At 46.6% G+C, this 26,269-nt stretch overlaps 1 protein-coding gene across 3 annotated transcripts in view; it reads right to left on the reverse strand.

The window, feature by feature from the left end:
* Dac (dachshund family transcription factor) overlaps positions 1-26,269 on the reverse strand; it is a 181,354-nt gene that overhangs the window by 98,503 nt on the left and 56,582 nt on the right. For 2 of the 3 annotated variants that reach the window (XM_071774545.1, XM_071774525.1), the window contains exon 2: positions 9,560-9,708. In XM_071774545.1, coding sequence (XP_071630646.1) covers positions 9,560-9,708 — 149 coding nt within the window. The remainder of the gene's footprint in view (positions 1-9,559; positions 9,709-26,269) is intronic. The other variant, XM_071774535.1, reaches the window with a different exon arrangement.

Consider the following 26,269-nt stretch of genomic DNA (forward strand, 5'->3'; position numbering starts at 1 on the left):
ACGACGGTCGGATGAATGAAGGGCTGAACCACGTATGCACAATAAATGGAATTTATTAAGCATAAAATCTGTTCTTGTTTTAGTAATTACTACGAATTGCTTATATATGCCTACATATAATTTGAAAACGTATTTCATATAAAAGATGTAATATGCAGAGAGAGATCAATATTAATATTAAGCTACAATTTACTGTTCATCCGATATAAATTCATCGATAAATTTATATAAATTTTATCTGTAACAGTAAAAACTGGTTCAAGAACAGTGCAGCCAGTTTCGTGTTTGATCTTCGAAAATATTTTCCCCCGAGGCTTACGCGTCGCAGAATTTCGACTCGTCGTTGCGGTTCTTTTCGTCTTTCAAGTGAAGGACCGCGCGCATCTTTCGGTCGACTAACTACCGGCGAACAGAGGGCCATGTGAAATTATTCGGAAGATATGCCCTTTGTGCCCGTTTTCTCCTCTCCGTTCTCGGTGTGTATCCGCGGTCCCGTCGTTCATTGTTCTTACCAAACGACGGAGTCCACGCTCGCCCTGCTCCATCATAAGCACGTTTATATACTTGTGTAGGCGTGTTTGTGCTTAGGCAAGTATACGTTTACCCTTGACACCGACTCCCTCGAAACCTTTGGATTTAACCCTCGAACACCGACCCTCCGGCTACGGGGCCGATGACATCGCGACTCATCGAGTACCACTGACGCTGCTCTCTTCTTCCGCGTCTGTTCCAAATTCCGATCGTCGAATCGCAAACCCTGACTCTCGATTTCTCACTCTATTGAAACAGTGCGTAAACGATCGCGACGTTTATCTAAGCGCAAGAATCTGGGCCGATTAAAGATAAGATGAAGTGTAACGGGGAGAGGACGCGCTACACATGCAGCGGAATAACCAATATTGTTCCTCAGACATGTGTGGGTACATAAACACAAGACGGGAAACACAGTTTCGCGCAGGAGGAATCCGGTTTTTCAAGTAATCGAGAGCCGAAGCAACCAACCAACCAGCCAGCCAGCCAGCCAGCTTACCAGGCGAGCATCTTGGGCCAGCAAGTAAGCAGGCGGGCAGCCATCGAGGTAGCTTCCAACGTCTGTCGAGTCTGGAAAGAAGAACAGAGAAGAGAGTGGATGCCATGGGTATCCACACCTCCTTGCTCCTCCTCCGCTTCGCCGTATTCCTCTTTCCTCGTTTTCCTTCTCTACCATTCTACTTAATCGATCGATCGGATAACATGGGACGTATTGAGATGCAGGTATCCCGCGACTGATGAAGCCTATGTCTTATTAATAGACAGTTATAGCTGGAATAACTCAAATAATATTCGTGTAACAATTTTTACAATAAATTAATAATATTGACGTTAGTCAATGCATGTATGCATAATGTAGTGATGTATACAAAAATACTTGACTCTTCCCGTCGCGTCGTGGAGAACGACGCGAGAATATTGAGACATAGTCATCTTACAGCCGATAAGTAGAAGCTACGAGGAGAAGGTTACGAAGTGGGACAGAAAGCAGAAGCAGAAGAAGCAACCAATCTTGTTCGCAGTGCACCGGTAACGGCAATAACGTACGAGAGAAACGGCAGAACTTTCCTTTTCGAGACTACACCGAATCCTCGAGGAATCCTTCCTCTTCCTTGGACCTCCCTCTCCCTTCTGCCTCCTCGTCCGTGCCGCCAGAGTTACTTCTGCTTCTTCCCACTCCTCTCACACGCAGCAGTCCAGTATTTGTTCTTCCAGCGTCTCTTCTTCGCTACGAGAGAGAGAATCATCCAAGGGCAGTAAACCCTTTGATATATAGTCGAAGGTTTTTAGAGTTCTGTCAGCCACGCCCACAATCAGCCTTAGTATTATTTACACTCCTCGTGCTTTGTAGACGATCGTCTCTCTCGTAGATTTCGTCCTTTTCTCTCTTTCTGGTATGCCTCTTTCTCCTCTTCTCTTGCACCCTCTCCTTTTTCACTTCTTCATTCTCTACCTCCCCTTCCTCGTCGTCCAAGTCAAAGCTAACGTCATCTCTGCCCTCTCTTTCCTTCGTCTTCGTCTTGATCACCGGCCTTTCGTCCGGTCCGGTAACTTTTTAACGGTTTCCTCGACGTATCCTGTCGCTTTGTCTTCGGGCGCTCTGCATAATATAACAGTGCCAACCCGGAGGCCGTTGGGGATCTTGAATCTTCTTTTGTTCCTATCCTATCTACTCCCTTGCCCCCTCCTTTTCTCCGCGCGATCTTCTTTTGCCTCGTTTATCTTCTCCTCGAGGAGGGAGGGCCGAGCCCTCCGATGAGCGTACTCCGAATTTATAAAATTAGGTACGATCGCGGCTGCGTCTCTCGCGAAATTATCTATCCCCGACAACCTCTTACACTTCTTCTCTCTCGATCGTACCCGCGGGGCCAGATTTCGGGTTTCGCTCAGCGTCTAAAAGCGCGCCTCGCGAAAAAAAAGAATCGGCCAGCCGAATATAAATCGACGCATATTTTATTCGACGCGAAATTTATCGGCCCGAAGAAACCGCCCGAAATTTTAGCGATCCGACTATTGACGCCGCGCCGTACGAGCGCCGATTGATTTCGTCCGGTTGTCGACATTTACCACCGTCGTTCTCTCATGACGCGCTCGAGGCACGATCGCACTCGTTTGCACGCGAAGCACAATCGTCTCGATCGATTCCGTTTCTCTCGAGAGATAAGGGAGACGGGGGCCTGTTGAAAGGCGCGCGAGACGTCAGACGTCGGAGACAAACGGGCGAAACATTACGTTTCGAAATCGCTCTGGCCGTCACGAAAAATCGTATCCGGGCCTAATCTTGAAAGTAAATCTCTCCCGCGGGCTAATCAAAACCGAGGATCAAACCCGGGGCCCGTGTTCCCGAACCATCTGCCCCTGCTGCCCGCCGCCGCCGGCCAGCGTTGCAATAGTCCGGCCCGGCTATCCGCGTGGCGAACGTTCGTTCGGTCCCACCGGGGTCGATACTTTTCACGTGATCCCGCAACATCGCTTAATCCTCTGCATAAACATTGTATTGTATTTCGCACAGGGGATGCTCCCATTATATCATATTTTGTTATTAATATTTTCTGACTGGATGGACCCACAAGCTGGTACGGGCATCGACGAGCACTTTTGTGCATCGACGAGCGTAAAGAGAGGGAGAGAGTGGGAAGGAGAGAACGATGGCGCCAGAGAAACAGAGAGCGAACAGTACCGGTTTTCTCGATCGTACGATACCCGCCAGGTATTTTCATTATTCACGATCTAGTCCAGAAAATATCATCGAGCTCACAAAGAACAATCATATTGATTTTTCTTAATCCTTAATTATATATTTATTCAATAGTAAGTTTATTGTAATGTTTTTTTTCGTAACATATAATTATAATATTTTAAATAAATAATAGGATTGTCTCGCAGCAATAATTGCTTTGGTAAAAAATCATTCTCGGAAGCCAAAGAAATCCGTCACGCTCGATATAGTAGTTACAACCGAGCAACATTACAGAATTGCGTGTACGTGGTCGCAGTAGAGCCACGAACATTCATGAAGTTTTTATGGTGGCCAGGTTTATGTCCTTTGACATGCGCCACGTGAGTTCAATTGTCGAGCGTTTTAAAGCCGCGCGCGTCGTCGTTCTGCGCGCGTGCGTATTCATCCGCGGACGACGTTGTTTACAATTTTATGCGATTATTAAAGCAAAAATTAAGCTGCGCCGTTAAAGCGACGTAACGTGCGCGGATGATGCTGCTCACGCGGAAGAACGGACGATTCACGGATCCGCGCCGGGATCTCGACGCATATGACTCTCGCGAGGAACGTAAAACTCGACATTTCCAGGTACGAGAAGCCACGGCTAATTTGCGAGGACGGTTGTTTTCACGCGCGTAGCACCGGTTGCGGCGCACAAACGAGCCCATCATTTTTTGATCGCTCTCGAAAGACATTCAGCCCCCGCCGTCAGGCCGACCTTTTACGATCAGGAAAACAACGGCCGCGGCCGGTGTCGATTTCCATTTGCTCGCTCCGTTATTTTTCTGTTATCCCTCCTGTAACCACACCGTGGTTACCTCTCGGCCGGGGCCCTCGCTTTTTATTTCCCGCATCGCGCGCGTTTGTTGGTCACGAGGGCCGCGCGTATACGAATTACACAGAAATATTCGCGCGCGGACAAAGCGGCCGGCTCGTTGATTCGCAAGTTAATTGAGCAGCGCGGCACACTCGTCGAGCCACTAACGAGTAAATTGTTGACTACCACCACTGCCACCACCACTACCACCACCGTCACCACCCACCACCATCGCCATCGCCATTACACCACCCGGGTCGGCGCGAGGCCGCGCGCGGAGGGGCGGAAATTGTACAGATTTTTGAGCCAATTAGTCGCGGTTTTAATCGCAGGAAATTGCCGTCACTTTGCCCAAAAAGCGTTTCACTTTCGTCGATCTCCTGCTCTGTCGGTGTTGGACTCTGCGGTTTCGAGCACGCGCGATCGATGTAACGTACACCCCGCTGTCCCGTACACGAATCGTATTAAAAACATGCAGATTAACACTTTCCAGAAAATATTGAGCTATACATTGAAGGAACAAAATATTCTTTGTAATCTTTTCGCGAAATGCGAAAAGGAGGATTCTTTAGAACGTAAAAGCTATACTTAAGCCTCGATAAATCGGCGACCGTGCGCAGCGACAACTTAAGATACATAATTCCGCAAGATATACACAGTAATGATTTTCAAACGGCCGGCAGCTTTGGAACAGAGTCCCTCGAGGATCCTAGACCCTATACGGTGGATGGGCGGATCCGCGGGAGCGTCGTAAATGCGCCCTCAGGTCTTCGTGGAATAAAAAGGACGACAGTGCAGAGCGCGAGGACCGTCGTAATTAAGTCGTACTAAAATTCCGTCGTGCCTCGCGAGAGCTTTGAGAGGCGGCACGGATTTTATGGCTGCGGCCCTCGCAACGGCCGGCGCGTCAATGTATAGGTTACGCGCGACGCGTGTACGTATACACGTGTGCGCGCTCGTGTCCGCCGACTGCTCCTTTATTTTCTCGCGCGGGAGAACAAGTCGTGCGAAACGTTGTTGCAAATGCGTCTCCCGCGACGATGCCGGCGTTTCTATACGACGTGCCGCGATTTGCCGTTCCCGCCAGCTTTAGTCACATTCGCCGCGCTGTAAAGGTAAGGCTCATAATCAAAGATAAGAGTCGATCGAACATCCCTCCGCATTCACGCGATGGTCCCGCGGTCGTATTTTTCTGATACATGATTGCGGGAAGCAGTTACGGTAAAAGGGATATCAATAATATGCTATATTAATAATCACCGCATGCTAAAACCTCCCACCGCTCTCTCTCCCTCTCTTTTTCTCTCTTTCACTCTCTCTCGCGCGCGCGCAATCTTTCGACTTTTTTTGTCCTCTCTCGTTGACGTCTTCATTTGCTGGCCTTGCGCGGGCTCTTTCCCCGCTACGCAAAAAGCGATGAAACGCGAAAATTCTCAACGCGATTGATTTACGGTCACGCGGCGCGCAATAAAGGCGTTACAAAAATGAAGAGGCTTAATACATCGGTGCTTTTGTTACTCCGATTAACCCGGCGCCTTCTTACGTTTCCCTTCGCAGCCTTCGCCGAGATGTGGCCGCTTTTTCGTCGCGCTATGCACGCTTCTCGTCTGCTTGTTTCCTCTCGTAAAAAACAATCAAGCGCGGCCACACCGTGCCGGCTACCAAAAAAAAAATGCACAGTTAAACCTTGATTGTAACTGATGAGGGGTAGAAAATCGACCGAAACGTTTCTGACAAAGGTAAAAAATGATAGATCTACCGTTGAGATTATATCTCAGAACTCTTATTCTCTCTCTTTCATTTTGCTTCGCTAGTTCACTTTTGAATTAACTACTTTAGCACACGCCCGCAACAGCAATAATTTACTAACGGTTCGATAAGTTTGACCATGTAAATTTTTATTATACTTGAATTTCAAGCATAGCTGTAATTTATATGGGTGGATGATACGGTTGACGTCCTCGTTATAATGATTATTTCACATTTTACCCTCTTTTCATGGCGTGAGCGTAATTCCGAACCGTAGGATGATAATTCCAGGATACTTCAACGATACTTGTGTTCCGATGTGTATTTCTTTAACCGACAAAATTATCAACGCGATACACACATCTCACGATATCTCACGGTATCTCACCGTTTCTCCAATTCATTAATTATCTTGCGCGGTTACCTGGTCTGGTTGGAATCATCGACCACAGCTTCGTGAACTGCGATGGTCCGTGGTCAGGAGGACTAGATACAAACTTATACAAGCTCGCTTAATATACGTACACTTGATACTTGCATCAACGATTGTAGTATATGTTACTTGCTATATTTAGTACCTTTATATCTATATAAATTTTTAATAATATATTATTTCCGATGTTACAATGGAGATGAATTTAATTTGAAAATTAACACGGAACTATAATTCCATATAAAAAGACGCGTCCAATTTTAATTATATAATGACTATTTTAAATATTAAGTCGTAATTACTAAGCAAATTAGCAATAACGCCAGTTATTAACTCCTCCACCAACCATTGATAACATCTAATTACGAATACACAAGTAACGCCGTCGTCAAAAGAGAGATATCATAATAATCTATTCACCTTATCAAACCATCAACAAAACATAACTGCTCATTAAGTACTCATGCGCGCTGGCAGCAATTAAAATCTTCTATATGCGCGACTCCCGGAAATGCGTAAAGCAATTCTACGTGCACGTCGGATTATACTTCTTCAAACTAAAAGCGAAAGAAGAAGAAGAAGAATGCACGTGTCCTTGGATATCGTCGAGCCATTAGAGTCTATATAGAATATTTTTATATTATCGACACAATCCGAAATATCATATCGCTTTAGGCTGTTTCGGAACGCGCGTATTTCTGAGATTAGGAGCGATGAGCCGAATCTTAATGCCGGCAGCTGATCGCGATTTTTACGCACGCTGTTTTCGAGCGTGAAAATTGTCGCGGGCGCGACAACGAAAATGTTCGGGATGGTCGACGCATGATATTGAAGCGATGTCGGGCCACTATTAGCCGGGTTTTATTGGTACACGGGCCAGCCGTGTGCCGGCTGACCTACGACCGCCAACAGTTAATCAATGCTTTTATGAGCATTCGCTTGGCAGTACACCATCGTTTCAAGCCGCGGTCCGTTCAGCCGAACCCACCCATCCACCCGACCGACCAACCAACCACCCATCCAGCCACCCAACGAGGGCGACACGCTTCCCACTCCTCTCTCTCTCCCTCTCTCTTTTCTGCACGTGTATGTATGTCGCATGCTCTTCGAGCAGCTACCCGAAATTTGCGCTACCACCACCGAGGCGCCTCTATCCGGTAAACGACCGAACGATTACGCCCGTCGACGTAATGTATTAGTTATAACGCGCGAGCATCGCCGATGAATTGAGTTCGTTGCTCGAATGTGCGGACTGGGCGACACGTTATATTCGGGTGCTTGAGGAAAAGTCGAAAATTTATTAACAGTAAATTCGTTCATATTTGAGCTAATGCTCGTCACATTCGCCCAAACGCCCAAACCGACCGGATAATTGATTTAGTTCGCGCGCTAATAAACAATTCGATATGCATTAGGTCACGTAATATAAATTACGCCGGGTCAATTTGATTAATGACACTTCCGCGATCAATGCATCAAACGATCACGGAGATCTCTGGAAACACGGAGACCTGCGTCATCTTACAATCCGAACGAGTTATAGGAACGATCGATAAAATTTGTGATTCAAATCGTCATGATGCGCACGCGGCTAAACGCAAAACCGCTTTCGGAAATCCCTCTCTCTCCTCCGCGGCGCTCTCTCTTTCCGGCCCATCTACCGCTATTTATTTCTCTCGTCGCTTTTAATTTTGTAGAGACAACATGGATGCGTATCAAGCGATGGTTCTCGCACGTGTACGCACTACGCACTCACACGAGCGTCGTGCCGAATCCATTGTGCGCCGCGCTCCCGAAACGCATGTTTCGCGCCCGCTATCGCGATCGGATCTCGCTTGTTGAGTTTATTAATTGCGTTATGAGAAGCGCCCCGCGTCCACCGAGCAAAATTTAAAAAAATTTGACTCTTTCTCCGTGTCTCGTTACCTACGTTTTCAGCCTCTTTAATTTGTTCCTCGGACGGTTATATATAATATAACCGATCGTATATATATTTTAGGCGAGCAGATCGAGTGTAACCGGGATACGGCCGGGACGGGAGGCGAGAGAGAGCAGGGGGACCGGCTCCAATCGTAAAACAATTATACAATTACCGCGCGGCCGTAATTAATTGCCGGCCGTTTCAACGTTTACCCCGACGAGCGCGCGAGAGAACGAGCGCGGCTGGCTGCAGGCGTGGACCCGCGCGAACGCGCCGCGGCATTAATTCATTAACGTTGCACCGTGAAACGTATTTGCCCGTAAAATTGATCGGCCGGCGTGTTCGCGATTATTTGCTTAAACAATTTCCGAACGTCGATCGACGCCGCCGCCGTATGACGTGATTTAACGATTTCCTTCTCTCGACGTTGACGGCAATAACGTCCCCATTTTTCTCTCTCTCTCTCTCTCTCTCTTTCTCTTTCTCTCTGTATGTCCCCCGATGATAATATATCTGCGAAATAAGCGCGTCCCAACGGACACCCTTCAAAGCGCTATCGAAGAGCACAAAGAGAGTCCGCGCAAATAAACCAATGAATATTGTATGCGCGTTTATCGATCTTCCGGATGTTCACGGCGAGCGATGAATATCGCGCAAGGATGAACGAAATTGTGCGAGATTATAATATTATTAATTGCGTTATGTTATTAATAACACTAAGTATTAATAATTAATGGAATGTTCAATCATTAATGAATGATTAGATACGACGATGCGATGCGCAAAGCGGCCGCGACCGAGGTAAATCGAGAATGGCGGAGGAACTTCCTGGATTGGAATCCGGCATGGAGAATGTGAAGACAGCCGCGAGTATCATTTGCGTACGTAAAGGGATATCGTACGATATCCCGGGCATCGGTGACCGCCACCGCAGGCCGCAACACAACGGTGCAGTCGCAGTTAATTTGCTCACTCCAAGTGTGTTTGATTCCCCTAATTAATTGATCGGTAGGGTCACCGTATGCCAGAGCGTATATACGGATGGCAGTAATCAAGCGCGTGGCCCTCGCTACGTACGTCTATTTGCACGTACGTGCTCTATTTGGCATAACCCCACGCTCGACCGTCTGCGTTTATATGCATCTAGATACTTCCGCCACAAAAATCTCGATTAAAAATCAGAACATTCAGATTTACACGTTTTTACCGTCCGAAAAAATACAACGAAAAATTAACCATATTGATTGCAATACAATAGAAATGTATGTGATACGAGCCTTCTAATTATAAATATTTTTGATAAGATATATAAAAAGCTTTAATATTATTTTAAAGCAACTGTGTGTATACATATATATTTTTAAACGAAATAAAATGCTGGGTACTTACCGAGGTGTCCGTTTTCGTAATAATCGCCGTTGTCCATTCTGTGCTTCTTCAGGGAGTGTTGAGGATGATGGCCAGCCGCCGCGGCTAGGTGGCTCGCCGCGAGGCTCAGTCCAACGGAAGCTCGCTTTGGGGGTCTTCCTGGCCTGGAGCTGTACAGTGAGAGAGAGTTACTGTGGTTAGAGACACCTGTCATCGAGGTAATGTCTTACCCCGATCGTCGTGGTCGCGATATTCATCACGACCGATTATCGTTGAAAGGATTAAGGAGGAAATATCAGCCCTCGCGCGAAGGAAGTAAGTCTCTTCGATTCATTAGTGCGATCGAGATCGTCCCGGCCGATTAGGTATCGCGAGAAATGAGAATATCGCAACTGGAAATTATCAATGATTATAAATCGAAGTTGCGAGCTGCGAGCTAGAAACTGCTGCGTGGCACGACACGTATGTAGAAACGACTGCTTTAACGACCGCCTGCTGATTTTTCCTCTGTGAATAAGTCTTATTTGCAATATCTCGAGTGGATCTCGAGTTCTGATTTCAAGATTACTCGAGAGGGCATCCCAGAAGAAACCGCGCCGTGCCGCGCGAACCATTAAAGGAACACCCGGCTCACTAACCGAGGAACCAATTTTGAAAACCTTGATGGCTAATCTACGTGGATCGTGCGAACGTTTCGAGAGCGGACTCTTACGTGACTAAGGGAAAATGAAAATCATCCATGAAAATAACACATGGCTTTTACTCTAAACACGTCATCGACTGACAAACAGAATTAGATTTTACGCGTTATTCTCAAAGCATAAGATAAAATCATAGACGAATGATTAAATATGTAGACATTAATAGGCGAATAAAATAACGTGAGAATCATCTACTTTTAAAACTTACATAGTGAAATACTTGCTTATGTAATAAAAAGTTAAATTATAAAATATTGTTATTATATTTACATGATGTATGTAAAAATAGATCTTATGAAAAATTCCGCGATCCGCAATTACTCTCCAGAGTAGCTTTAGAATCGAGTCGTTTCGAGTGGCCGGCGTTTTCTTTTGATGAGCAGCACTGGCACCTTTAGAGCTTTGTCGGCGGCGAAGCAGACGAGGAAGATCTCCGTTGAAACAATCTGTACGATAGTGGCGATGATACTGGTGCGCCCAGGGAGGGAGGTTCATTTTTCATAGGCGATAGGCGCCAGAGAGGCGCTCACGCATACGCACGCGCGCATACACACGCTACGCATGCATCCACACCAACACCGCAACATTACGCACGAAATACACGCACAACTACCTTTCGCTTCAACGAGGGAATATTCGGGACTTGTTACCTTTCTTTACTCTCGACATAACACCTAAACTGTCCGCGGATGTTCTCAACCTTTAACGATGCATCTCCGTATAAATAATAAATCAAACTTTTATTTGATCGCCTTTGATCGAATGACACGCTGAAAATAATCGAGGCGCGTCATTCTAGAGACTCAAGATCGTTTTCTTAATTACGCGCATTCTTAACACGACCGTACCATTATTCGCGGAATAGGATCGATTAAGAAATAACGAGACGGAGGCTGAGCACCGCTAACCGGTAAGCGAGCAATCTCATAGTAGTCAAGACAGATTTGTAAATCTAATTTTTCATCCCGTCTTTCTGCCTTGCCCTCTCACTTTGCCTCTTCGTTGCCCGGAATCTTTCTCATCTTCTCCTCGGTATCTCACTCTCTTCTCTTCGTTTTCGGCCGTCCTCCTCCTTCTTCTCCCGCCCTCTCTCTCACACTCCCTACGACGTTCTTTTTCGCCTTGCTACTTGTCTCTCGCCCTATCCCTTTTTCACTGCCGCCTCTCACGCACGCGGGATCCCCAGACGATTCTCAGACGGCCGGTTTATACGGCGTTGATCTCTTAAACCGCTTAGCTTCAGGTTACACCGAAAACACGAGCGCACTTTCTGAGCGCTTAGACCCCGCATAATGCGCATTTGTTTGCGTGCCGCGCGATCAGCGAAATAAGACGAGGCGCCGCGCCGGGCCGGGCAGGCAGTGTGCGGGTTGAAACCTTTTTCTTGGCGGTCAGAAATCTAATGCGAGCAGGTTAAAACAATATATTTATCCGATAACTGCGAAGTACCCGCAAAAAAAATTGACGCTTCGAAGTACCTGTTGATAAAGGTTGGAAGGTACGGTTTTAATACACGTCTTCTGCACGTATTCATTTCCTTTTCCCGCTGACGAGTCAGATATTTACGTGATATCTTCTGCATTAAGCGACGAAACAATGAAACAGGGCAAAACGACAAGACGGACATGGACCAGACTGTCGACTAAAGGATCAAGAGAGCGCTAATAATGTGACAACGACACGGCCGCGCTGCTGTTCACTTGATTTTATATCGAGGTATGTATTATAGGAAACTGATCAGTCTTTTGGGGTGAAATTAATTGACAACTTACATCACGTTGATTGTAACTGTTATGACAGAGAAAATTAACTTTTATTACGAGATAATCAGAAATTGGCACGTAAACAATGTAAAAGAGAAAAAATTTTGAAAGGTTTCTCTTTTGAGAAACGCGCGACCAGTTTGCTCGGACAGATTGCCCTTGATATTCTCGGATCGTAAGTGATTATTAACAAAGTGGTTTAACTTCAATGCCGTTGCCAGAAGGTTCCAGATAATTATACGGGCTGCTTCCCTTCTCGGGACGTTGTCCTCCAGAAATGTCTCCGCGAAAACGATCGTGGAAGTATTTACGAGTGCCGGCGTATCTCGCGCAAATTATGTGCACTTGAGTAGGCCACAATTAGAGCGGCGTAATCGCAACGAACGATCGAAGATCGAAGACCTCGCGGTTTCTCGAGCCGTCCGCGTCCGTCGCGTCCGTCCGACTCTTGTCGCGTGATTTATACACACGGCCGGAATAAGAGACAGACATCCGCCGCACTTAATTCACGGGCGAGTCGCGTCGAATATATATAGTTTTCGAGCGGCCGAAACGGTTAGACCGGCTGGAAATTATCGCCCGATCGATCGTTTTGTACATTATTCGCGGCGCGGTGCGATAGATCGATTAGATTCGGCCGCGCACACTTCTGTATTGTATTTGGCCGGGTTCTCATTCGGAATTGCGTGTGGGCATTAAGAGTTGCCGATAATCGGGCCAGGTGCTATGCTCCGATCCTGATCGTTCCCCGCCCTAATGATCGTTGCACCTCCGGTGGAGAGTCAGATCGCTCCGCGAGAAAAGGACAGACGGATCGACGGTGAGATGGAACAGGAAAAGAAAGAAAAGGATCGGAGAAATGCGTGGAGAAAGAAAGGGAAACACGAAATGCAGAGAGAAGTAAATGGGGGCGAGGGGAGAAAAAAACGGGAGAAAGAGAAAGAAAGAGACCTATCGCGCGGCGCGACTCGCGGGGAATTACATGGCTTTCGTAAGCGATGGGGCGTTTAACGATCTATCGACTTTGAAAAGTCTTTAGTTCCTCCGACCGTTCGCTCGTCCATGCGTATCCGGCGCGGCGTAGTCGCGCCGCGTGTTGCAAAGCGGGCAAAAAACACGGCGCAACAAAACGCAGCGAGCCGATCGAATCGAATCGATCAAATCGAATTCACGATTCGAATTCGCCGGAAAGGCGTCGGGCGTCAAGGTGGAAGGACGCAGGTGGAATTGCCCGCGTCTCGATACGTGATAACCCTGACCGGCGAATTCGGGCGGACGAGCGGAATCCGCGAAATCGAGCGGAAAAAAAAAATGAAACGATCGAGCATACGGTGGAACGGGGATAGATCGAGCATGTATTTAACTGTACTGGAAGTGGTACTCGCTTTAGATCGCCGATCTGATATTAGACTTAAGTAGATGAGCGCGGTGTGATTTATAGCGGCGGGTACCTTAATTGTCTTAATTATGCGGCAGCCGCTTCCGTGGAAAGCGCAGCACCGCTCCGCGCGCAATCGACCTCGTTGTAATTTAACGTGAGCGTTTTCTCGCGATTCCTACCGCACACCTGACAGCTCCTGCGCCCCATTACGATAAACTCCGACGATAAACCAACCATAATTCCTCCATTAAAATCGATGCGCGAGAGGTCCCTCCATTGTGTGTCGCCTCCAAAACTTCCTTCATTCGGAAACAAATGGAACGGATATGAATATCGTTTCTCCCATACCGAGCACAATTACGGCTATTAATTTATATCGTGTATTCGCCGCGGTAGGAAATATGGCAGCGCATATACGCTATTAGAAAACAGCCCGCGTTCTTCATTCTCAAATTCATTTGGGTACACGACAAATTGGATGACGTTGGACGCGACGTTAATTAGTTTTCTCGAATCGTTACTATTGATGTTATCGGGTTCCGCTATTTTGTTTTTTTTTTCCCGTATATTTCCGTCGCTAAGCTCGCTCGTTATTGGCAGAACGGTAATTACATACTATCGCAAATATTTGCCACTCATGTTTCGCGTTCGATGGATGGAAATGACGATGGCAAGAGCGTGCCGGGTAGGAGGAGAAGAGAAGATGCGAGCTAGGTGCGTGGTGTGTCATGCGAGCGATATCGCGTGCGTGCCTGACCCTACCTACATGTACGCCACATTAAATCGGTATACATCTTAGAATTCCTTACGATGCCTTCCTGTCGATGTGTCTTGTCAACGTAACGGGAAGTCCGTGTCTCATTACCAACAAAATCAAGATAAAAGCTTTCTCCCAGACGTGATAGAAAGATTAGCATTTCAGCAAATGTTTGGGGTACTTGAAAAATCGTATAACATATTGTAATTGAATATAACACGTTTATCGCAGTAACGATTAATAGCATTGCGATTTAATAAGCGTATCTCTCGGCGTAATGAGCCTTGATTGCGAATACGATGGCATTTTGATGGATTCAACGTCGGTCACGGCTGCCCGGTGCTTGCCAGAAAAGAGTCCAGACGAGTAGAACGGAACGAGAGAACGAACGAATGAACGGGCAGGCGAGTAACGCGCGGGCGAGCGATCGTAAATTGTCAATTTCGAAGTCAATTTGGCCAGGCTTACCAATCGGCTGCCGGTTAATTTCAAGGTGAATTGTGTCCAATATGGGTATATTATTAATGGCCCGCCGAGGGATAGGGTGCACTTCGGACCGACGAGGGTTGCAACCCCGTTCTCGCGCATTGCCCAAATCTATCGCTCGGGGGCTGCCGGTATGCTCTCGCATTCGGTATTCCGGATTAAATGCTCTCTGATGTTGGCTGCAACGACGGCGGTTGCACCGCCGTCTCTCATATACGTCTAACGTCCACGTCTAACGCGCGTATGGGATGTTTCGTGAATTCGACGATATCGTCCTTCGCGCGAAACTGCGAGAACGAAACCAGCACTTCTACGCTAATTACATATATTTTTTCCGTAGCATACTTATTTGTAGAAACGATCGAGCGCTATGATTATTTTCGCTTTTACAGGTTTCTTTTGTGATTTTTTTACAACACTTGAAACGTCTACGCTTAAAAAAAGAATGTTTAAATATGTAGAAGAGTTAATCTTTCTCTTTCGCTCTCTCTATCTCTATGAACTTCTGGACTTCCACACCGGCACGCGATTTTATGAAACTACACTGTCTAACGTGTCCCTGCTGCCGGTTTCCTGTTTCCAGCCACAGCCGGAGCGCAAATATCGCGCCTTGTCTCTTGCGAGACTGGTTACAAAGCTACAAAGGGGCCACTATACCGAGGTCAAACACGACGCTATCTTTGAATTACGGCGCCGTTGCCTTATCGCATCCTACCGCTACCGTCTTGCGCCGTCCAAATACTCCGAGGCGTCCTGAAAACAAGGGCCATCCGCGTTGGGTTATGGGAAAATAACCCGAGTAAACTACTCGAGGACTCGAGAGAGAGAGAGAGAGAGAGAGAGAGAGAGAGAGAGAGAGAGAGAGAGCAGAGTCTCTTACGAGATCTTTGTTAGGCTTTATGGAGTCAAATCTTTCTGAACGCGCGACTGTAGCCGAAGTAGGATCAGCGAGACGAGGAGTTTCGAGCAGAGGATCGATGAGAGAGCTGCTTGCTCCTTTACGCTTTGCCACGAGATCTTACGCGTCACAAAAGCGCCGATTCAGTCATGGCTCATAGAGTCCCACCCCGGTTTTTCCGTACTATTCCCCGTATTTGATCTATATTGCGGAGTCAGGTTTCGTGTGACCTTACATCTGGTTTGAAGCGATACAGTCGTCGGACATTAAGAGCGTTTACATTCGGCTGGTAACAGTGGTAACCGAGTATCAGTGGTTGTCGACAACGTATTATTATATGGGAACCGAGCTATATAACTAGCTTTTACGAGAGTGGTAGCTTTTAAGAATGACAATAAATATAAATTTTCGATAATACTAACGTGTCGACGTTCAAAAAAATTAAACATTAAAATCTGCATGAGATAATGCCACAATTCGTATAAAAATTTATTCAATTTGTTCATTTTTGTAACTTTTAAGTATACTCATTTGCGCCAACTTAGAGGGGACGTAATCCCGATTTCCTCGGAATGATCATAATTTTGAGAACCGCTGCCGATATTATGATAGTCGGCACGACCGTCCTGTTCCCGAATTATCGTCTTTCGCGCGCTCTCCGGTTCTCTTCCGCATGTCCCTGTCCTCGTTCTCCGCCCTTGTCGGTTCCCCACGAGTCCTTCCCCTCTCTCTTTCTCTCTCTATCACTCTTTCTCTTATCCTCTCGCGTTCTGTCTTTTTTTCGGAACTTGCGAGAGCACCGGGCGAGAGCGTCCCCTCGTAAAGCCTCGTCGCGCGCAATTCCCGTCATAACAACGACTTCAATTTTCGTCAAAAGTCTTTCGCCGTTATCGTCGTCGCCGTCGTCCCCCCTTTTCACCCCTCCGCGGACGCCTCCCACGGTCTGGTCCTTCGATTTGCCGCTTTATAAACCCGGTCGCTACGCCAGACGAAAATCGGCAGCCGCCAGCGCCGTCACCGTCGCCGCTACCGCGCGATATTTTCCAAATTATAAATTTTTACGAGTGCCGCGCGTAATACTCGCCCTTCGATTCCACGTGCCTATCTCTCCGTTTCCGTCGACGTTTCTTCCCTTTCGCTCACTTCCCCCGCGTGATACCGTTAGTCAGATTGGATTTGTCCGATTTTGTCCATTGAGCAGGAAAAAGCCGAAGCAGGGAACGTGCGAGTACGAAGATATATATATTCCTCTAATACGCTCTTACATATTGCACCGTTATAAGATATATCAATATTGTATACGGTATGATATCACGCGCGTTTGTAATTTCCCGTTTCGACTTAATACTTAATAATGATCTGTCATTCAATCGAAAAAAGTCGATTAATTACAGACATAGCAAAACAATGTTAACGAAGACTCATTTGCAAGTCGGCCATTGCGATCGCGGTCAGATAACGTAATGAAATATACCGCTATCAATCCTCCACGCTCGCCAATTACCATGCGAGTGTAGCGTGAGCATTCAAATCCAAGAGTTTCCCAGGAAGATAGAAAGACAAGTGGAAATAAGGAGGCGTTTGCGTATATGATATGGTTCGCGGAATGATTTTATGCATCCTTGTGCCGTTACACGGAAAAGGAATAACGAAGGAAGCTCGATCCCCTCGGCGTCATGCCGGATAAAGAGAGAAAGAGAGAAAAAGCACTTTCTAATAACCACAATGTAACGCTGGGGTGCGTTACACAAAAGAAATCTTTTTTTTTCGGATGGGGGTTCGAGACTTATCTTAGTAATATTGGATTAAAACTTATGCCTCTCTCGGTCGCAATATGTTATTTTTATTGCTCGTAGCTTTGCATAATATTCGTTGGGGTGCGCGAGCGCTTTCCTCTCTCTCTCTCTCTATCTCTCGGGCTCTAATTTTAATTTTTATGTCGTGCTGCGTTGGGGAACGTTACGATTCGACGTGGCCTACTTATTTGCGTTTTAAGATCTCGCGGATGCTTCGTCGGTTGTATTTTCGGTAAAGAGGCGCGTGGCGTGAATTAAAGAGATAATGTTGCCTTGTTTTATGTCGAATAAAAATATAATTTTATTTAAAAATGGACAAGTAAATATAATATCGACAATTATTTGAATTATTCTTTATATTATCGCGTGAAATATTGCAATAACTTTCATTTCTGATGTTCTTTATGGTTCTTTTAACATCTGGGCATTTTATATTTAGACTCGAGATATACGTATTACGTTTGCTCAACAGAATTTGATTAATGTATATATGTGATGTATATATAAAAAAAAATTGTGGGAAACCACAAACGTAGCGTGAGACCACCATCGGTGTTGACTTTCACATTAATAGCGACGGATATGGCTATATATCTATCTCCGAGAACTACGTATGGTTCGTGAACCAATTTCAATTTCGAAGACCCTCACAAAGGTGTAAAATATTTCTATTACTGACCAATAGGCTGAAATACATCATTCAGAAGAAGACACGCGATGATCATTCCTAGGAATGACGAATAAAAGGCGTCTCTAAAAATATAATTCATATCTCTATACGCAGGTTACAGAGATTCTGGCACTTCCAAAATAGGGCATGCTGATCGGAACGCAATTTCTACTCGAAATCAAAATCTCTACAAGTAAATTACTTTTACTACGAATTATTTCTCGCTGAGCGAAATATCTCTCCTTTAATGTCTGCACGGGAGGGACGGTTCTCTTCCTAGAACGATTTCGGTAGCAACTCGGCGCGATCCATGAGATGACGATGACGACGACGACGACGACGACTACGATGTTATTCCTTCACGCACACGACACGTACTCGGCGTAATACCCGATAATACCTGTATTTGCACGTGGCGGGCGCGACAGACCTTACCCGTGCGACGTGCGTTACAGCCGCGTAATCCTGGCAATCTCGAGGACGTGGCCCAGTCTTCGGCGGAAGTAATCCTGCCAATTTGGGCCGCGGATTATCCCCGAAGGAGAGGGCAACAACGCGGTTGCGTCCGCGTTGCGAAACTTTGATTCCATTTCGGCGCAATAATCGAAATCTTCGCGCGTGTCGTGAAGACGCGCTTGAACACGGAATTTAATTCCGCCCCGCTTAACCGAATCGACGTGCGTAAACACGTTACAAATCGTCACGAACTCGCGGGACTACTCCGCAACAATTTCGAATAATCCGCGATAAAATCCCAATTCGCCGACGAAAATGCGTTTGGATCAAAACTTCGATCTGAAACCAACTGATTGTTAAGTCGCCTCGCGAATTCGAAGAATCGTCACGTATGTAGCTTAGAATAACGGAGGGAATGCAGGCAGGCAGAGGGAGTAGGAGGTGAAGGTGTAAGTGCCAGAGAGGACGGTGCTTACCTCGAATAAAATATATCGGCTCGTAAAGCGACTGCGGTGGTCAGCTTTTTGTCGGACGGCGGGTGCGCGGCGGACCGGGTGTGAGCGGGACCATGCGGGGGTGAGTGACTCGTGTGTATGTTGACGTAGGGTGAAAGGGAAAGGTGGCTGCGGTCTCTCTTTCTCTCTCTCTCATGGTGGGACTCCTGGCCCCAGTGTCTCTCATTTCAATATTTCCACGATAAATCCACGATAAATCCGCGTCCGGGACTTTTTTACGAGTCGCGACGGAATAAATAATAAAGGCCCGCACGGCCGTAGCTCTCACACTAACGCGATACAACCAATACACCTTGCATGCGCCTTTGCCGATTCCCCGTCTCCGGGGCCTTCTTCCCCCCTCCGCGCTCCTTCGCTGCTCTAGTCTGGCTTTTATGACCGCTACAAGTATGTCCGAATGTCAGATCGAAATAATAAGCGGAAGGGGGATAGTCGTCAGCGAGGAGGAGGAAAAAAAAGCATACCTTCACGCGAACACGTGTGCGTATACGTGATGCATAAACTCACGCCGACTTATGGCAGATTCGTACCGCTCCGTCGAGAAGGCCCGGATCTTTCTTCCCCCGGGCCTGGCCGGTCCTCTTTCTCCTCTCATCCCGTTATTCGTGCGGCTTTATTAAGTCGTTAAATCGCGGAATCGTCGTCGACACCCGGTAACATTCCTCGTGCGAGCGCATATTCGGCCGATTAATAGTCGTCGCGCGCGATCGTTTCGTCCAATATGAAATAGTCCTCGATTACCATCAATTAACGACAAACGCGCATCTATTACCGTTATATCGGTAGCCACGTGTCTTTCGGCGATCCGATATTTGCGTAAGAGAGAAAACTGCCGGTGCACGCGTCGGCATAAAATTCTTCTTCCGCGTGGAAATCGAGCGACGACTATTAGTATACGTGCGCGTAGAGCGCACGGATATTCCGAGTGAATTATACGCGCGTTATCGCGTAACGCAATTGATTTTATTGCGCTGTAAAACGCACTCGCGGTTTATGACGAAAAATCGTCTCCTTTCAGGACTTTCCGCGTAGACGAGCTCCAGTCCTCTCGCGAGCCGCTTAATCGGCTTCGACAGTGCGGACCGCGTGCGGAATGCCCGCCGACTAGAGCGGTCTTCCGCGTTTAAGCGCGATAATTAATAACGTAATTAAGTTGGGGCCCATAACTCAAAGGACGTCGCGCTCGCGAACCACTGGAGTAATTGGGGAATTATATTTTGTTTCTCCAAAGGGAGATCCCATCGGACGGAACGTCGAGAGGCTTCGCTGCCAGCACGCGCGGGCAAATTGTAATTAAATATCAAACGTTTGCAATTACCGCACCGCACCTGCCCGCATTTCCTTTTCTCGTCGACTTCGCAGCGCATTAGTAATCACCCGTTTCCAAAGGGAACGTTCTTCGACGATAAATTTCATACTTGATATCTGGGATCGATCGCGAGATACTTCTTCGGGGGAGAAATTATTGCCAATAAAAGATGCGTGGCCATTACGAGAGTGTCACTAATGCTCGATTAATACAGTCAAAATAATGTAATTATTAAAATAAATTCGAATAAATAACGTATTTTACATTAAAAATCAATGTGTGAGAAAACGACAGCACAAATACTTTTATTTGAAGACAGCGCTCGCAATGCGAATAAGACTCAGAGATTCTCCGCGAACGATCGTTTTTTCGCGGCACAAAAGCAGCGACGCGGACGCGCGCGATTGATTCGACGCCGCGGCGATGCGGAAACGAAGCGTCTCCGTCCCGGGGAACAGCGCGCGGAACGCGATCCTGTTTCTTGTGCTGCCGCGTTTTCCTGCCGTTCTCTCCTCTCTTATTAGCACGCGTCCATCGCGAGAGGATTTGATTTACGGCGACGTCGCGTCGTGGTGGAACGCGAGCGTGTGCGCGCGCGTGCGCTCGCGAGCGCACGGAACGAGCGCACACGCAGAGCCGGAGTCGCGCGCGCGTTGTTACACGTACATATATGTATGTACACGCGACAGCCGACAGCCAGTCGGAGAGAAACCGAGAGAGAGAATGCGCGCGTGGACGGTTGTCGGTTTGCGGTTGACCCATGGCGTACCACACTCCGATACCTCTGCGGTCGCAACCATGCCGACACACCCGGGCTACCACAGGGCCCGTAACAATGTCCGCGCGAGGTCTAAGAACCCACGGTGGTCCCCAGCTCTCGTCGTTAAGGATGTCCCGGGCCTACTGTCATCGGCCGTAAACACGTGTAAGCAGATTCCCCAACTAACCGCGCGTACAGCCGAGGGCATCGTCCTGTTTACTTATCTCGCTTTTGGTGTTAAACGCGCGCAGGTGTCAGTCTTATAACGATCGTTAGAAGATAACGCGCGTTAAAATGTAAATGTTCCTTAAAACTGTCACCGCCAGCTTGGGAAGTGTCCCGACATGCATCGACGCGTTAACAAGCGAAAAAGAGCGATCGTGAACGCCAAGTATCGACATATTGTACAAATCACAAGCGTCATGCTATGGCTATAAAAAGAAAATCATATATAATGTTCGAACTAGTTATCGCGATATTAAAATTTACTCGCGCGTATATACGATGTTCGTGGTATAAAATTTCAGAGAAGACATTACCGGTAATTATAGCCGATATTCCGTCCATCGGCGAATTAAATCGACGGCTGTGTGATCGAAAACGTCACGGCGATCACCACATGTTTCGTCGAGTGCGTTCGAGCGCGCGTAAAAATCGCGCTCGTGTTTGCCCGCATGCATATGTTTACGCGCACTGTTGGCGTTGCTGATTGTGTTACAGCTGATTTTGCAATAACAGTATATTTATTATTCTGAGAAGGCAACGTACACCAGAAAATCTACAAACATAAATTTTATAGAAGGCAAAAAAAATTTTGCTTAATTGAAGAAATATATAGGAACTACAAAATTACTAAAAAAATAGACTCATCTATAAAAGTAACGGTAATATCTTTATTTTAGCATCAATTATGACGCGACGTTCGAGCTACGAAGAACATATTTTCGCCCTCTCACAAAGAAGCCGAGCGTAAACCGATCGCTTTTAAGAGCGATCGCTCGCGAGAGCGAGTTTCGCACCCCACCGAAGTGGTCAGTCGCGAGAGATTAGCCGAGCGATTCGTCAGTCTCGTTATACAAATAATAATCGTCGCCGTCATCCGTCGCGCGGACGAGTCATCCGGATAAAGCGACCGAAACTTCCTGCCACCTATCAGCGCCCTCGAGTTTCTTCATGTCTCATCGATTCACTCGGCTGCGCCGATTTAGTCGGTTTCGATCTCGAACTGGACGTTAACGTTGCCCACGCATACTTCGAGAAGCATTAAGATCTTTGGAGGAAACGCGTGGAATAATATCGGATAATTGGTCAACGATTAAGACGTGATTGCTTCTAACGAGTCTTTATAAGAGAACTCTTCATCCAGCTCTATTTTATCTAAAATAAATAATTTATAATAATATCTTATTGTTCCTATCTAATCTCGTTAATAATCTCCCTTGTCGTTAAAATACCTTCTGGATTTCGTTTAGAATAAATATATTATCCCATATGCAAGCATGCGTCTCTTAGAGCTTTCGTTTATCGTAGCTCCTCATCGAAGCGTATATATCGCGCAATGACAATGTCGATCCCAAAGGGTTCAAGACCAGTAATATTGTTATTACAGTTATGCTATAGCGTTCCGATTCCCCGGCGTCATTTCGAGGAGCGTTTGTTCGCGAACGAGAGAAGCAGTGCCGAGTACGGCGGAGCGAGAGGGAAGGCCGAAGAGAGAGTCGCTTTATCTTAATGCCGAAATCGAATCAGCTCGCGCGCATGGAATTAGAGATGGCATTACAGGGCTATCAGCGCATATGCACTCTGCATCGGCTGCAACCCCTGCCCTACCCGGCCCAAACCCGGTGCCGTGAGGCATGCCCTTCGTCACAATGCCGCCCGAGAAGGGCGAGAACAATGCGCCGACGTGGGGAAACACGAGAACACACATATCGGATGATATTACTCGACCCTCTTCGAGGTACGTCCGAGAGACTTTCGTGCTCGCGAAATGCGCCGGCACGCACGCGGGAAAGTCGTTGTTTTTTTCGGAAACGAGAAAAATCGAGCGACGAGCACCAAAAACCGTTCCGCGGAAAGAAATTTCTCAAAATGAATCGAAAAATTTACCGCGCTCGCAAATGAGAACACATCTTCTCTCTATTTTCGATGCAGAATTCGTCCTTCATCTCGATCCGGTTTTCCTCCGCTCGAGCGTCTCTATCTATCGCTCTTTTTCAACTCCCCTCCTCCTCTTTTTCTTTCTCTCTTTTTCTCTCTATCTCTTTCTCTTTACATTTTTAGCCGCGCCGCTTCCTTATAAACTAATTTCCCGCCTCCCCAGGACGGACGGCGCCGAACAATTGAATTCTCTCTTTCCATTTACCTATCCGTTTGTATCAACATTTACATTTATATTTGAATAATGGGGAAAATAAAGAGGCCCAGCGCCGTCGACGGTTTCGCGTCGGACGTGTTCAGGGCGCCTCGCTATTACATTTTTAAGCGTTCGCTTCCGAGCCCGCGGCGAGAGAGCTTATCCACCCCTAACGGCTCTTTTTCTCTGTGTTTCGTTCTCTCTCTCTCTCTGTCTCTGTCTTTCAACCAAGGAAGATAGATGTACACAGGGATTTGCGAGAATGAATAAAGAGAAACGATCCGCGTGCCCTCACTGAAAGGTTACGTCCCAAATACTCTGGGAATTCTGTACGTGATATTTGTCGGCAGGTCGATTCGATGGTCCGCGTATTAACATTTAGATAAAGCTTATGTTAATATTATTTCCTCCAACCCCCACGCTGCTCATCCCTCTCGGAGCACGTCGCAGTTATCTTTTCGAGAAGTCGAGAAGAGACGTAGTCGCGACGCGAGTCGTCTCCAGCGGGCGATTTCGCGTAACGACATTGTTTTAAAGGCGGAAGAGATCGCGGTCCCGCGAGAACGAAAAATTTCAGAAAACGCAACCAAGTACATACGAGGCGATACGCCTCGGTATTAATCGGTGTGTGCGAATTATATGCGGTTTAATATGTTTCACAATATTGACACGCAGTACAAATAAAGGCCGATAATTACTCGTAATAAAATAAACCGTTCGATTAAACGCGGTTGTTGTTAAATACGACGAAATGGCAGGGCGTGCGTGCACGTTTTGTTCGGCAAATTATATTTTGCGTTGAATTTAACGCGAGACGTGTCTCTTGCGGCATTGAATTATCAAGCAGGCCATAAGTTATTCAAATGCAATTCGCAAAGTACACAAATTATTATTAATGTACAACGGATATTTTCACGCGTCACTTTGCGCGCCGTCGAACGAAATTCAAGAACATATCGGAATAACGCGCGGTTATAACGATATTTACATTACATGTATATAATCCCGATATATGATTTTGATATTTGCAAATACCGATCGTCACGAATTGCTGCAGCGGCGTAAATGCAGCGGTGGATTGAACGATAACAACATTCAAATAGCATTAAATTAATTGTATATCCGAAAAGTAATTTCACGCGATTTGAATTATTCTCAATTTTAACGATTCTCGTTCGGCAAGTTAGGATCAAATGGAATTTAAGGATTGACGCAGGTGACGAAAGGACTCGATCATTCCATAGAGGCATAGAAAATTGATCGACTCGAGACTTGGCGAGAGACTTGACGATTCTGCAGTCGATTGTACGGTGATTTTGATCGCGCCGACTGCTATTAAACCGTGAACAAAGTGTCGCTAACGCTGTACCCTTGGTGGTCAGTACCTCTCGCGAAGTACAGAGTATCGTGGGTCGTCTTTTATGGGCGAGGCGTGTCTCCGGCTCTCGCCGTGGCATTATGGGGAAACGTTAACTAGTGATTTACCGGCGTCATGTGTACGCGCGCGGATCTAAGGATCGTGGCCCGAGGCGAAACGATTTTAATGTCGTTTACTGCGGGCGTTATTCCGCGATATTGACAGTCGTGTTAAAACCTCGATATTACGACGCGCGGGCCCGCTCCTTAACGTGGCGAGAACGGGCGAAATTAAAAGCGTTCCTCGTCTTTCAGTGCATTTGTGTGCGGAGGACGTGATATTTATTCATGAAAGAGAGAAGAAAATATCGAAAAAACGGAAGAAAAAAAACGAGGGTGTGAAAGGAAGATCGATGTATCGCACGTTCGCCTTGGAGTTACATTCTGCGTTACTAACGAATTCGTTTGGAAGACTGAACGCTCGCTATGAAAATCGCAACACTCTTTAGAAGATGGAATGATCGATCGACGTACAAATTTTTTTTAACTTTTTAAAGATCAGATCGAAATAGTAGTAAAGTATTTTTTTCTACACCTTCTGTTTTAAAGGAAAGAACGAGTTATCTGATATTTTGATGATTCTTGTAATGATTTCGCGACGCAAGCATCTTCCATAGAATCCAAGGGGAAGCGGTACGAGTAAACATCTGATAGAGATTTAACAAACGCGCGGCGGTTAGTAGCAACGTGTTAGGATAAAGGGTCTCCTGCTTTTACGAGGTAGCATATTTCTGGTACTGTTCTGCGCTTGCCCAGGCCACCCACGGCGAGCGAGTAGAGCATTCAAAATAGCATCCGAAATCATAACGGCCGATTGTCCATGCTCGGGCCAAGTTATGAAGCAGTAAACGCGTACTCTCTTTCCCCCCCTGCATCCCAATCTATCTCTCTCTCTTTGTCTCTCTTACGTGGTGCCCGGGTTCTGGTCGCTCGCTTCCGGCTTGCCCATATAGCCGGATTCCTTTATACGCGCGCCGTTCAGTAGCTACACCCGTCTTATGGAATAATTTAGATGATTGCACGTATAGGGGAACGGACGCGTTTTACGACAAGGTTGCCTCCCACTCTAACAATGTCCCGTGATAACTCGCGCTTTGTCCATCTTTCCCCTCGAACGAGAAATACGTTGCCGCAGCAAGAGATAACTGCGACGTGCGAAACGCACCCAAGTAACGTATATCTTATCCAATAACGCAGAGTAACGATTAAAAAACGATGAATTCTGTGTAATTTATATTCTATGTCTATGTAATTTATAGCAGTGTCATAATCCTCACGTTTTTTCATCCGCCCTCCTCGCTCTCGAAACGTCGCTCCCACATGCAGTAGAGAAATGAATCCAATCCGTTACATACCTGGAAAAAAAAAGAAAATGAGATCCATTAATTTTTTGCTATCAGCAAAATGAATTGGAGTAATCAGCAATTAGCGGTGCCTTTTCGCATTCGAGAATAATGTTGCAGGCCT

Source organism: Temnothorax longispinosus, chromosome 1 (genome assembly GCF_030848805.1).
Source record: "Temnothorax longispinosus isolate EJ_2023e chromosome 1, Tlon_JGU_v1, whole genome shotgun sequence".
NCBI classification, from domain to species: domain Eukaryota; kingdom Metazoa; phylum Arthropoda; class Insecta; order Hymenoptera; family Formicidae; genus Temnothorax; species Temnothorax longispinosus.